Source organism: Arachis ipaensis, chromosome B5 (genome assembly GCF_059453495.1).
Source record: "Arachis ipaensis isolate K30076 ecotype BB chromosome B5, ASM5945349v1, whole genome shotgun sequence".
NCBI classification, from domain to species: domain Eukaryota; kingdom Viridiplantae; phylum Streptophyta; class Magnoliopsida; order Fabales; family Fabaceae; genus Arachis; species Arachis ipaensis.
In genome coordinates this window covers 92,691,852-92,706,147 of record NC_142440.1, presented here as the reverse complement: position 1 = coordinate 92,706,147, position 14,296 = coordinate 92,691,852, and the positions used below count along the sequence as shown (strand labels likewise).

The 14,296-nt window shown below is 36.1% G+C and overlaps 1 protein-coding gene and 1 non-coding gene across 2 annotated transcripts; one reads left to right on the top strand and one right to left on the bottom strand.

Annotated features, from left to right (window-relative positions):
• The first annotated feature begins 235 nt into the window (after window positions 1–235).
• On the top strand, window positions 236–343 carry LOC148564983 (small nucleolar RNA R71). Its single transcript, XR_015883983.1, has one exon. It is a non-coding gene; the product is annotated as a small nucleolar RNA R71 (small nucleolar RNA).
• Window positions 344–6,721: 6,378 nt separating this feature from the next.
• Window positions 6,722–9,180, bottom strand: LOC107641901 (uncharacterized). Its single transcript, XM_088486060.1, has 3 exons — window positions 8,659–9,180; window positions 7,670–7,777; window positions 6,722–7,503 (listed from the first exon to the last, which is right to left on the bottom strand). The coding sequence occupies exons 2-3, from the start codon at window positions 7,748–7,750 to the stop codon at window positions 6,880–6,882; spliced, it is 705 nt and encodes a 234-aa protein (XP_088342186.1). The 5' UTR covers window positions 7,751–7,777; window positions 8,659–9,180; the 3' UTR covers window positions 6,722–6,879.
• Window positions 9,181–14,296: the final 5,116 nt, after the last annotated feature.

Here is a 14,296-nt window from a genome sequence, read left to right as displayed (position 1 = left end):
ATATGGCATTCAGAGTATCAATTTCAAGAACTCCCTTCTTCATAGGCGTCCCATTACTCACAGGATTCCCCTCAGAAGTGTACATAAACTTGTTATTAGCAACCATGTCAATGAGTTCTTGAGCTTCTGCAGGCGTTTTCTTTAGGTGAATGGATCCACCTGCAGAAGTATCCAATGACATCTTTGATAACTCAGATAAACCATCATAGAATATATCCAGGATGGTCCATTCTGAAAGCATGTCAGAAGGACACTTTTTGGTCAACTGTTTGTATCTTTCCCAAGCTTCATAGAGGGATTCACCATCTTTTTGTTTGAAGGTTTGAACATCCACTCTAAGCTTGCTCAGCTTTTGAGGAAGAAAGAACTTGGCTAAGAAAGCCGTGACCAGCTTATCCCAAGAGTTCAGGCTATCTTTAGGTTGAGAGTCCAACCATATTCTAGCTCTGTCTCTTACAGCAAATGGGAAAATCATGAGCCTGTAGACTTCAGGATCTACTCCATTAGTCTTAACAATATCACAGATCTGCAAGAATTCAGTTAAGAACTGAAAAGGATCTTCGGATGGAAGTCCATGAAACTTGCAGTTCTGCTGCATCAGAGAAACTAATTGAGGTTTCAGCTCAAAATTGTTTGCTCCAATGGTAGGAATGGAGATGCTTCTTCCATGTAAATTGGAATTAGGTGCAGTAAAGTCACCGAGCATCCTCTTTGCATTATTATTATTTTCGGCTGCCATCTCCTCTTCTTGTTTGAAAATTTCTGAAAGGTTATCTCTGGATTGTTGTAATTTAGCTTCTCTAAATTTTCTCTTCAGAGTCCTTTCAGGTTCTGGATCTGCTTCAACAAGAATGTTCTTGTCCTTGCTCCTGCTCATATGACAAAGAAGAGGGCACAGAGAAAATAATAATAATAATATGGATCCTTTATATCACAGTATAGAGGTCCTTGTGTTAGTAGAAGAAAAGAAGAAGAAAATCTGAACTCAGAGAGAGAGAGGGTTCGGATTTTTGGTGATGTGAGAAAGAGATGTTAGTAGATGAATAAATAAATAGAAGGAGATGAGGGAGAAGGATTTTCAAAAATAATTTTTTTGAAAAAGAGTTAGTGATTTTCGAAAATAGTTTTGAAAAAGGTTAGTAGTTTTTCGAAAATTCAAATAAAAAAAATAATTAGTTAATTAAAAAGAAATTTTTGAAAAAGGGGGGGGGGATAATTTCGAAAATTTGAGAGAGAGAGTTAGTTAGGTAGTTTTGAAAAAGATAAGAAATAAACAAAAAGTTATTTAGTTAGTTGAAACAAATTTTGAAAATCAATATTGAAAAGATAAGTTAGGAAGTTAGAAAAGATATTTTGAAATCAAATTTTGAAAAAGATAAGATAAGAAGATATTTTTGAAAAGATATGATTGAAATTAGTTTTGAAAAAGATTTGAATTTTTAAAATCACAATTAATGACTTGATTCACAAGAAATCACAAGATATGATTCTAGAACTCAAAGTTTGAATCTTTCTTAACAAGCAAGTAACAAACTTGAAGTTTTTGAATCAAAACATTAATTGGTGATGTTATTTTCGAAAATTATGTGATAAAAATAAGAAAAAGATTTTTGAAAAATATTTTTATAATTTTCGAAAATAACTAAAAAAAATGAAAAAGATTTGATTTTTTTTTTTAATAAAGATTTTGAAAAAGATAAGATTTTTAATTTGAAAATTTGATTTGACTCATGAAAACAACTAGATTTTAAAAATTTTTGAAAAAGTCAAATCTAATTTTCGAAATTTTAAGAGAGAAAAAGGGAAAGATATTTTTTTGGTTTTTGAATTTTTAATAATGAGAGAGAAAAACAAGTAAAATGATGCAATGCATGAAATTTTGAGATCAAAACAATGAATGCATGCAAGAATGCTATGAATGTCAAGATGAACACCAAGAACACTTTGAATGTCAAGATGAACACCAAGAACATGTTTTTGAAAAATTTTTTAATGCAAAGAAAACATGCAAGACACCAAACTTAGGATTCTTTAATGCTTAGACACTAAGGATCCAAGAATGCATATGAAAAACAAGAAAAGACACAAAACATGCAAATGCAAAGATCAAACAAGAAGACTTACCAAGAACAACTTGAAGATCATGAAGAACACTATGAATGCATGAATTTTCAAAAAATGCAAGATACACATGCAATTGCCACCAACTTATAACATGACTCAAGACTCAAACAAGAAACACAAAATATTTTTGATTTTTATGATTTTATGATTTTTTTTTGTATTTTTGAAAATTAATTGAAAAAGGAAAACAAGGATTCCAAAATTTTTAATATGAATTCCAGGAATCTTGCATTCTTAGTCTAAAGCTTCAGTCCAGGAATTAGACATGGCTCACTAGCCAGCCAAGCTTTCAATGAAAGCTCCGGTCCAAAACACTAGACATGGCCAATGGCCAGTCAAGATTTAGCAAGATATCAGAATATACTACTCATTACTTATCAAATATGTAAATTGCCTCTATTCTGATGGTTTGGAAGCCTCAGTCCAAAAGAATTTAGACATGGCTTTGCAGCCAGCCAGGCTTCACATGCTTCGTGAAACACTAGAATTCATTCTTAAAAATTTTGAATAAATTTTTTTTCGAAAACAGGTGAGAAAATTTTGAAATATTTTTGAAAAATTTTTGAAAAGAAAACAAAAAGAAAATTACCTAATCTGAGCAACAAGATGAACCGTCAGTTGTCCAAACTCGAACAATCCCCGGTAACGGCGCCAAAAACTTGGTGCGCAGAAATTGTGATTACACTTTGGTTATGTAAAATTCATCGCTCTTTCTTTCCATGGTAATGGCGCCAAAAACATGATGCCAATACCATGGTTCACAACTTCGCACAACTAACCAGCAAGTGCACTGGGTCGTCCAAGTAATACCTTACGTGAATAAGGGTCGAATCCCACGGAGATTGTTGGTATGAAGCAAGCTATGGTCACCTCGTAAATCTCAGTCAGGCAGGTATAAAATGATAATGGAGTTTTCAAAAACAATTAATAAAACAGGGATAGAAATACTTATGTAAATCATTGGTGAGAATTTCAGATAAGCGAATAGAGATGCTTTCGTTCCTCTGAACCTCTGCTTTCCTGCTATCTTCACCCAATCAGTCTTACTCCTTTCCATGGCTGGCTTTATGTGATGCATCACCATTGTCAATGGCTACTTTTGGTCTTCTCTCGGGAAAATGATCCAAATGCCCTGTCACGGCATGGCTAATCGTCTGGAGGCATCAACCTTGTCAATGGTTTACATCCTATCCTCTCAGTGAACATGGTCAACGCACCCTGTCACGGCATGGCTATTCATCTGTCGGTTCTCGATCCTGCTGGAATAGGATTTACTATCCTTTTGCGTCTATCACTACGCCCAGCAATCGCGAGTTTGAAGCTCGTCACAGTCATTCAATCATTGAATCCTACTCGGAATACCACAGACAAGGTTTAGACCTTCCGGATTCTCTTGAATTCCGCCATCATTCTAGCTTACACCACGAAGATTCTGGTTAAGAGATCTAAGAGATACTCATTCAGTCGAAGGTAGAACGGAAGTGGTTGTCAGGCATGCGTTCATAGGGAATGATGATGATTGTCACGTTCATCACATTCAGGTTGAAGTGCGAATGAATATCTTAGAAGCGAAATAAGATGAATTGAATAGAAAACAGTAGTACTTTGCATTAATCTTTGAGGAACAGCAGAGCTCTACACCTTAATCTATGGAGTGTAGAAACTCTACCGTTAAAATTACATAAGTGAAAGGTCCAGGCATGGCCGAGATGGCCAGCCCCCAAAACGTGATCACAGGATCAAAATACGATCCAGGATGTCTAATACAATAATAAAAGGTCCTATTTATAATAAACTAGTCACTAGGGTTTACAGAAATAAGTAATTGATGCATAAATCCACTTCCGGGGCCCACTTGGTGTGTTCTTGGGCTGAGCTTGAGTGTTGCACGTGTAGAGGTCCTTCTTGGAGTTGAACGCCAGCATTTGTGCCAGTTTGGGCGTTCAACTCTGGTTTTGGATCCTTTTCTGGCGCTGGACGCCAGAATTGGGCAGAGAGCTGGCGTTGAACGCCCATTTGCGTCGTCTCTTCTTTGCCAAAGTATAAACTATTATATATTTCTGAAAAGCCCTGGATGTCTACTTTCCAACTCAGTTGGAAGCGCGCCATTTTGAGTTTTGTAGCTCCAGAAAATCCATTTTGAGTGCAGGGAGGTCAGAATCCAACAACATCAGCAGTCCTTCTTCAACCTCTGAATCTGATTTCTGCTCAAGTCCCTCAATTTCAGCCAGAAAATACCTGAAATCACAGAAAAAACACACAAACTCATAGTAAAGTCCAGAAATGTGAATTTAATATAAAAACTAATGAAAACATCCCTAAAAGTAACTAGATCCTACTGAAAACATACTAAAAACAATGCCAAAAAGCGTATAAATTATCCACTCATCAGAGCAATATTGGGAAGTGAACAAAAAAACCATGCATTTCTTGATGTGAGAAATATTGATAAAATTCCCCAAAATAAGCACAAGATAAACCACAAAATCGGGGTTTATCAAATCTCCCCACACTTAAACCAAGCATGTCCTCATGCTTAAAATAAAAAGACCAAAGATCATGATGGGAAAGGGTTTATGAAATGCAAACTACCTAAATGGATGCATGCAACTAATGTAAAATCATCTACCTACTTGGTCAAGAGTAAATCTATCCTCCAAGAATACATGTGAGCATATAGGGTGAAAATAGTATGTGATTCATGAATCCTACCAAATTGAACATCACCATGGAATGCATATGACTTGCTAAACGAACGCTTGTGAAAGCCGGGAACAAGCATTGAGCATCGAACCCTCACCGGAAGTGTATCCGCTCTATTCGCTCAAGTGTATAGGGTTCTGGCGTTAGAGATTTTTGCCAGTAAAGAAGTTCATAAAAATAGTCGCGTTGTAGATATAGTCTCTAAACCAACAAAAACCCCTTCGTACAAACGTTTTGGTTGTCACAAGTAACAAACCCCTTAAAAATTGTTAACCGAGTATTCAAACCTCGGGTCGTCTTCTCAAGGAACTGCAAGGAAGTATGTTCTTATTATTGGCTATAAAGGTTGTAATCGGGGTTTAGAAGGTGAGAAGCAAGTGATTTGAATGACAAGTAAAGTAGATGGCAATTAAAATAAATAAATACTGTAAAGCAACTTCTGGCAAGATAAGAGAAATTGGAAGTCCAACTTAGTTATCTCTCTCAACAATAATGAAAGTCGAATCTAAATTCCACTTAGTTAACCTTTACTAAAGCAAAGGAAAGTCAAGGGACTAATTAGTTTGACCTTCGAATCCTAGTTATTTCCTAAGAAAAAGTTGGGATTATTGAAGTTCAGTTCAATTAGCAAGATAGCGATTATCAGTTATGTTGAGTTTGATAATGTTGAGTTACTGATTTCTTAACCAAGACCAAAAGGGGAAAAAGTAAAATTGCTGGAATAAAAAATGTCCTTAGATGGAAAGCAATGGTAACACAAATTAAAGAGAAAGCAATCAATAACTAAAATACCTCAAATAATCATTAATTCAAATAACAATCTGTAACATGGAATAATTCATAAGCCAATTGGGCAACATCTGTAGATACAAATAAAAGCATTAAAGTAAAAGTAGCATAGAAACACAAATTAAAGTAAATATTAAACCTGGATCGAGAGTCACTCTTAAAAACTAAGAGAAGTCCTAAATCCTAATCCTAATCCTAAGAGAGAGAGGAGAGAATCTCCCTCTCAAACTAAATCTAAATCATGGAAAGTAAAAATTGGCGAGCTCCCCCTGAATGGATGCGTTCCCCCACTTTATAACCTCTGATCTAGGCCTTCTGGACTTGGATTTGGGCCAAAAAGGGCTTCAGAATTCGCTATGAGCGTTTTCTGTAATTTCTGGTGCGTGGCCTCTGTCACGCGTCCGCGTGGGTCACGCGGTCGCGTCATTCGGAGCTTTTCTTGCCACGCGGTCGCGTCAGTCATGCGACCGCGTCATGTGCGTTCTGCTTAAGGCGCGCGGTCGCGTCAGTCATGCGGCCGCGTCGCTGTTGATTCGCGCTTGGCATGCGATCGCTTCGTCCATGCGATCGCGTGGATGCCAGTTTCTTCCACTACAAGAAACATCGTTAAAATCGACGGCCAAATCAACGGCTAGGCCGTCGATAATATTAAAAATCGACGGAAAAATGGACGGCGGCGGTGGTCGCTATAAAGCTTGTCGATTTTTTAAAATTCTAATAAAATCGACAGAATGTTAAACCGACGATATATTTTAAATAAAATCGACAATTCTGACGTCGATAATATGAGGTTAAGGTTTTCAAATATGAAGTAAAAGCGATGCGTCTGTCGTCGATAATATTTAATAAAATCGACAAACTAACTGTCGATTTTGGATTTATTAAAATGGACAAGCAAACCGTCGATTTTGGACCTATTAAAATGGACACAATAACCGTCGATAAAATTATAAAAAGATTGACAAGTTCTCCGTCTAATTTTTATTTTCTTTTGTCTATTTTGAATTCAAAAATCGACATTAATGTCCTCGATTTTAATAGCTACAGTTTTTTTTTATTTGAAAAATAATAGTCAATTAAATATTAAATAATGAGACAAATAAACTTTTAAATACAAAAATAAAATTTATAATAAATATTAAATAATAAGTTTACATACTTATCAAAACAATAATAACTAATCCTCTAACTTAAAGATTTAAAACAAGATAAGTTACTAAACTCCATTAATAATACAAAATATTCAAAACAAAGTAAATAATCCTACTCGTACTCATCTAAATAGTCCTCATCTGAGTCATCGAGATCGTCAGAATTATCCTCCATATGAGCGCCCTGTGACTGTCCTAGGGGCTGCAAGATAGGTGGGAGTTTTCTTCTTGGGGCTGCGCTTTTCTGGGAGCTTGGAAAAGTAAAAGGAGGAGGTGGAGGGACACGTGATCCAGAACTACTAGGACCCATGGCCCTCACATACTCAATCAAGCTGCTAAGTTGATGACTAAACTGATCCATCTGTGAGTTACTGGTGTTGAGATCCTCACGCAAGGATTCAACCGTCTGTTGCCACTCTCTTTTCTCCCTTTGATAGCGGTCTTCAAGCTCTCTATATTTAGCGGCATGTTGTTCAACTTCCCTATTGAGTATTATAATTTGTTCTCTAAGATCCAAAACATCAGTGCTGGTGGTCGTGGTTGGCCCATCAACCCGAGGTCGCACCATAGAAGAGTTCCTTACCTCACCCATGCCATATACCCTACCTCTTCGTTTTCCACCCACTGTCTCAATCCATATGCTTTCCTCAGAGACAGGCGGTGGATCAGTTACACCAGCCTCTATAGCAGCCTGTCGCTTTTGCTCAGCCTGAAACATGCGCTCTTGAAATGTCTCCTACAATGATTGGTAAACTACTTTAAGTATCAATAATAATGCAAAAGTTAAGAACATATGTGACAAAAATAAGTCCAAAATTACAATGAAGGAAAGTATTAAGTCATTTCTTTTTGCACATTCTAAGTTACACAAAAAGCAATTACAATGAAAATAGGTAAGTTACCTTTGCCATTCGGGAGTGTTCATCAACCCATTGAGTCCTATCCTCTTTGCGAGTATGGGTGTGCTCAAAAAACTCATCCATTCACGATGGTCTTCCAAGCAATTGATTCTACATAATATAAGTAATAATCAAAAGAAAGAAGTTGATATTATTGTCAAGGTTTAGAAAAAAACTCAATTTTTTTACAAGAGTACACAACTAAAGTTCAGAACGTTAATTGATAGAGTGGCGCCTAGTAACAGGTTTGGGGTATTTTACAAGAGAAGAGATAAGTAACTCTACTCTATTAGCTGATAGTTAGCAATTCTAGCTTGGTTTAGCCGGCTGTTGGTTTTATGCTTCTCTGTTTTGTCAATTATGTTAGAGCTGGAGAGAAACTCTCTCTCTCAGTTGGTAGTTTCAACTGTCTAAGAACCTTCTAGGGAGTGCGATTTGTAATCCCTTTTCAGCAATAAAGTCCTAACGTTCTGCTAGCTACTGGTTCTATCACAATGCTACTAATTCTACTTGCTTGTTGGATTTAAGGTCCTTAATTATGACTTCATGAAAACTACTATAATTATCAGCTTTTATATCAAGGTGTAGGAACAAAATATGGGACAGTTAGTTGAGTGACTAATCTCTGGAACTTCACAAAACAGTGAGACCAGGTAGGCCCATTCATACATATAACATTATTTATAATCTTTGATTGTTAGCATCTCATCCATCATCAGAGTTGTAGATGTCATTGTTTCTATCTCTCAAAATCTATCAAAAAATTAAATAGAACAAGAATGTGTCTCTCCAATAAAAATCTTACTTCAGCTAGTTGTTCAAGCTAGGACAAACATACTAAGGAACAATGAGAAAAACAGTGCATCAAACCAGATTACATATTTTTTGTATGAAGTATTCATAAACATCAACAAACCAGATTCTAAATCATTTCAATCTCATATCTAATTCTAAATGCAGGTGCTAACAATTTGAGTTGATAAACAACTTACCAAGCATAACCTCGCTTTTGGAAAGGTGGTGCCTCCTGCAGTGTGAAGAGAGGTACCTCGAGTTGATTTTCTAGCAGCTGTATTTCTCGCCTGTAATTGTCTATAGGCATCAGTGTCCCAATGTCTCATCAATTCACCAAGAACTTCTGGTGGGATCCAATATGGACGGGCTCCTTTTTTGCGAATGGCATGGAGCATACCTCATAGGCGCTTGGCTGCCCTAAACCTCCAAGCTTGATAGATGTCATCCTCTTCCGTATCAAGAATGTCAAAGCATTTCTATTTTAAAAAAAATAACATCTTGCTATTATATAACATACTATAATATATAAGATTCTAAAATACTTAAAATAAGATAGATAAAATTTACCCTCCATTCTGTCCACCATATTTTTCGAGTATCATCATCTGCCTCATCAAAACTCAGCCAAGACTTGTTGTAATTTTCCTTAAAAACCTGAGAAATGCGCTTCAAGCCAGGCTTAGGTGGGTGCCAACTACATCAATAATTCCAAGGTATATCTGTTCAGTGTGATGGGCAGTTTTCATAATCATAGGAACAGTGTAATTGAAAAAGAAAAATGAAAAACAGCTTTTAAGTTTGAAAGAAGACTCTTGAATTTCTAGTAAAAAAGTGTGACATCCCAGCAACTTCTTACAATAAAATCTCATAATATATAGAAAGGGACATTAGCTGATATCATCAATGATTAGCAGATGTTTATATCAGCTAGCCTAGATTCTAACTAATTATAAAGACATATTATTTCATAAAAATGAGACATGCTATTCATAAAATTTAAAGCAAATAACAAACCATTTGGCACCATCGTATCTAAGTTTAGGAGCACTTGTGGCAGAGTGACCAGTGGCAGTGGATGTTCCTGGACCCTGAGTATCTTGGGTACCAGTAGATGTGGTTTGTTTTTCCCCACAAGATCCTGCTCGACTGGGAGCTACGATAGCTGGATCACTCTGCGCACCATGTGAGGCAGTGTTGGGATGCTCATTGGCTTGTTGAGCGGATGATCTTGGTGCACCCGGAGTAGGCATCATGTGTATCTGAGGCTCCTGACGAGAGGGGGTAGTAGTAGCAATAGGTGGCGGTCTCCCACTAGTCGAAACAGTCGTGCCTGATGATGACCCAACGAGAGTGTATGGATCTGCATGTAAGTCAAGCGGGCGACCGGTAGAAAGCCTAGGCCTCCCCTTTCGGCCTCGACCACGGCCACGATCTCCGTCTTTACCAGAGATATGTACAGTAGCTGGATCACCCTTTTGGCCTCGGCCTCGGCCACGGCCATGACCACGACGGCGATCTCCGTCTCTACCAACCATATCCTGTACACATTGAAATTAGGTTTAATAGAGTGGAAATTATTTTTTAATTAAAAACTTGTCTCTTCAATGAAATTAACTTTTCACCAAAAGAAAAATTTCCCTATATAATATGGCAGCTTGTATTTTTATGTGTGTGTGTGAAATAGTAGTAATATGGCAGCTTGTAGTAATGAAAGAAATTTTTGGTCAACGTAATTGCATACAGCTATGTGATTATAACTGGCTAGTAAAGGGCACGTTAGTATTAATCATTTTTGTAGGTAATAATTATCTGCTTTCTTCTGCCGTTTATTAGTGTCACCATTAGTCTAAACCTTATACATTATGCAAACTTCTCAATTAGTATGCCCAAGTACATAATGAGTGTTGCACCAAAGGAAGAAAAAGAAAAAAGTACAATCATGATTATTTTCCAAGTGTTCAATATATGAGTAAGAATTTATTTACCCCAGCCATAAGATTGTTAAATAATATTTTTATAAATGATAAATTACATCAATCCAATTTATTCAACTATTGAATCATGTTATTTATCGTAATAATCATGCTATTACTTGTGTGGTGGTGTGTATTATGACAAAAAGTAGAAAACAATACACAATACATATGTACACAACCAAATAAAATAAATAAATAGCAATATTTAACACAAATTTAGATATTATAAAAATAAATTAAAATTTTATAGCAGCAAATCGGCCAAAATTTCAATGCAAAATACTAAAAGAAATTTAAAGTTTATTTCATCGATATAGTGGTACAATCCAACAATAAAATTAACAAATATGCCTAAAATTCTTTTTCCATTTCCACATATGATTCCCAAAACAACCCACTGTCAAATTAAATCAACATATAAAGCAGTACTATACATTTGTGCTCTTCCCCACCCACACATCTATTCACGTGATCAAATGTAAAGAAAGGAATATGATTCTATGTCTAAACAATATAAATGATCAATTAGCCACTAATAATTCAGATTGTTACACTACTTATAAATGTTTTACTTCACATGACTCTTGTCTTCCGTTCAAGTTTAAAGGTTTAACATTTGCCATATAAAGATTTGCAACACAACACCAACATGGAACATATAGAAATGAATCAACTGATATCCAAAACCAAAAGGTTAAGGACAAATGATTAGTGATATTCTATTAAGTATTAACGACATTTTTTCCAGAATATAGACACAAGTCAAATGCCTCAAAGCTCATTGGTGTAAAATAACCAATCCAACACTAGTTTACTGCTGAAAAAAATGATTTTTGGACATCAGAGCTCTGTTGTCATAGATTTTAACATGAAAACCTTATACTTCCCTATACGTACACAGAGCTCTGAGCACCTAAACTGAACTCTGCCTAGAACTTTAAACACCTTAATGTTGAAAAATAGAAACCTAGCTCTGAACTAATGAAACTTATCTCACATCATATACCAGATCTTCATTGTTATATGCCCTTCTAGTCTTCATTATGCTATTTCACACACACACATATATATAGTAGTAGCTATAATTACTCTCTTCAATGTACTTTTTATTTTTTACCTTGTATTTTTATATTCTTCTGACATAACATGGATTGCTGGCAGCCTGTCACACGCATGCACAAACACTAGCTAATACAAAGAGGCAAGGGAAAAAAAGAAGGAGGAAAACCTCTGAAAAGCAATAAGATTGAGAAAGTGATATACCTGGGCAGATGAAGTCCCTGCTGAACCCAATGTTTTACCCTGTAGAGAAGTAAAATGCCACATGAAGGTTAATGGAGGTAACAGATGCCTAAACAAACAAAACATGAAGGTATAACAATAAAATTAAAAGAAATGTTTCTAGCTGACTTCATCAAATTGAAATAGACAGCATAATGGAATAGTGTAAATGGATGCCACTGTAACTTCATTAAGAGAAACACTCACAGTTAACAATTAATTTTCCATAACTAACTTATTTGAATATGGATGCATGCCAGCTTGTATGGCAGAGGCTTCTTAATCACTTAGTAACTTGCATGAATTCAAATGCATGCTTAAGCATTTACTTTTCCTCCAACGCTTACCTAATTTGTTAGCACAGCAAATAACTATGGAATATGAGGCATGAATCATTCTTTTTATATTAAATCTTCATTAAGGTAAGTTAGAGTTGAACTGTATTGATACGTGCTTCAAAGTATTCTCCACCCTATTCCAAAAGCAAAGAAATCAAATTATACGGAACAATATATACATAAACATAGAATTCAGATGACAATAGAACATAGAACCATGGTCACGAACTTCATATAAATAACTCCAAACAATAAAATTCCAGATAAAACATGAAAGATGCAAAATCAGGCAATTAAAAATGAAACCTCAAAGCATGCCGGAATCGTTTCCGGGAGGAGGATCAGTCCGGGGAGCTAGAGGTGGGCCGGGGGAAGCGGCGCGGCAGCTGAAATGGCGTCGCCGGAGGAGGACGGTGGTGGAGAGTGGGTGAACAGAAGGAGTGAGTGAAGGAGAGAAGAGAAGGAGGTTCACGGAAGAAGAAGAAGGGGTAACCGTGACTGAGGAACGACGGCAGTGGAGAATGACGGCGGCGCAACCGTGAATTTGGGAGAATTGTGTCTCTGGTGATTGGGGAATTTGGGGGAATTGGGTTATGAACTTTGGACGCGGGAGTGGGCGCGGGTATTTGTGATTTTAGTGATAAAAATCGACGGCAAGTTTTGTCGATTTTAATTTAAAAAAAGCAACACTCTAGACGTCTATTTTATATCTTAAATCTACACCGTCAACTTAGTTGCAGGAAGTGATCTAGATCGTTTATAATTATCGACGGCAAGTGTTGTCGATATTTTAAATAACAAAATCGACACCATGTGTGTCGATTTTAAAATAAAAGTATTTCCATCTACTTGTTCGTCGACAGTGTGACGATAGTAGTGTTTAAGTTAATTTTTTATAAAAATATCGACGGCCTGGCTGTCGATTTTAATATTTTATTTTTAATTACGTTTTTTTCTCAATATCGACAGCAAGCTGTCGAAAAATATCGACGGCAGAAACAGCCGTCGATTTTTGGCGTCGAAAAAAAGGCTTTTTCTTGTAGTGTTCAGAAGCTCCGTTTTGTGCTTTCCTTCCATTTTTGTATGTTTCCTTTCCATCCTTTAAGTCATTCCTACCTTAGAAGATCTGAAACTACTCAACACACTAATCACGGCATCGAATGGAAATAAAGGTAATTAAAATAATTAATATTAAAGCACAGGAAACATGTTTTTCACATACATCACATAATAAGGAAGGGAAAGTAAAACCATGCAATTAATATGAATAAGTGGGTGAAGGATTGAATAAATCACTCAAATTAAGCACAAAATATATCATAAAATATGGGTTTATCAGGTTCGTCACTCAATCTTCTCCTAATCATGCTTTCCAAGATTTGTCTTTCATCTAACAATCAACAATTACTTAATGCATGCTTACAAGTATCATGAGGTCTTATTCATGGGTTGTAACGGGGCTAGGGTGAAGGTAAGGATGTATATGGCCAAGTGGGCTTAAAATTTGAGTTCTTGATCAACCTAGGATCCACTAGACACATAGAACAACCTATACAACTACAATACATTACCTAGCTACCCTTGAGTTTTACTCTTTTTGCATACTTATGCATTCTTTTCAATTCACACCCCTATGCATTGTTTTTGTTACTTTATCTTGGGACATCTTTGTCCCCTTTCATTGCTTTCTCTCTTTTATTATTATTATTTTTTTTTATTATTATCCCCTTTTTCTTGGGGTTTCTTTGTGAACAAAAGTTTCACTGCATACAGTTTTATCATTCAACATATGAGTATGTTCCCAAATCCTAGAATTTTTCAATTACACTACAATTACACACCTATATATCTACCCGAATTTCCCAAGTATACCCTCCTATTTGAATGACACACATCCTAACTTACCTAAGCTAATCAAAGATTCAAATTTAGGGACATTCATGGTTTTTCACTTAGGGTTGTTTATGTGTTCTATTTAAGAACAAAAGGGTTTATCATGGGCTCAAAATTGGTTAGCAACGGTAGATAAAAGGGTTAAGGCCATTTGGGAAAAGTGACTATTGAAATGATGGCCTCAATAATGTAAATGCATTCATACACCAAGCAATGGACATATAGAATCAGACAAAGCAAGGATCACAATCATAGAGAGAGAGATATGCACACAAGAATGGAAATAATGGTTAAAAGATGTAACCATGCAATAGGCTCAAAACTTTCATGCTTGTGTTCTTAGCTCA

Bases quoted from the DNA above. Each gene is read 5' to 3' on its own strand.
- LOC107641901 (XM_088486060.1), bottom strand. From the start codon at position 7,750: ATGGATGAGTTTTTTGAGCACACCCATACTCGCAAAGAGGATAGGACT. The intron at 7,504-7,669 runs GTAACTTACCTA...CAATCATTGTAG, and splicing joins AACACTCCCGAATGGCAAAG to GAGACATTTCAAGAGCGCAT.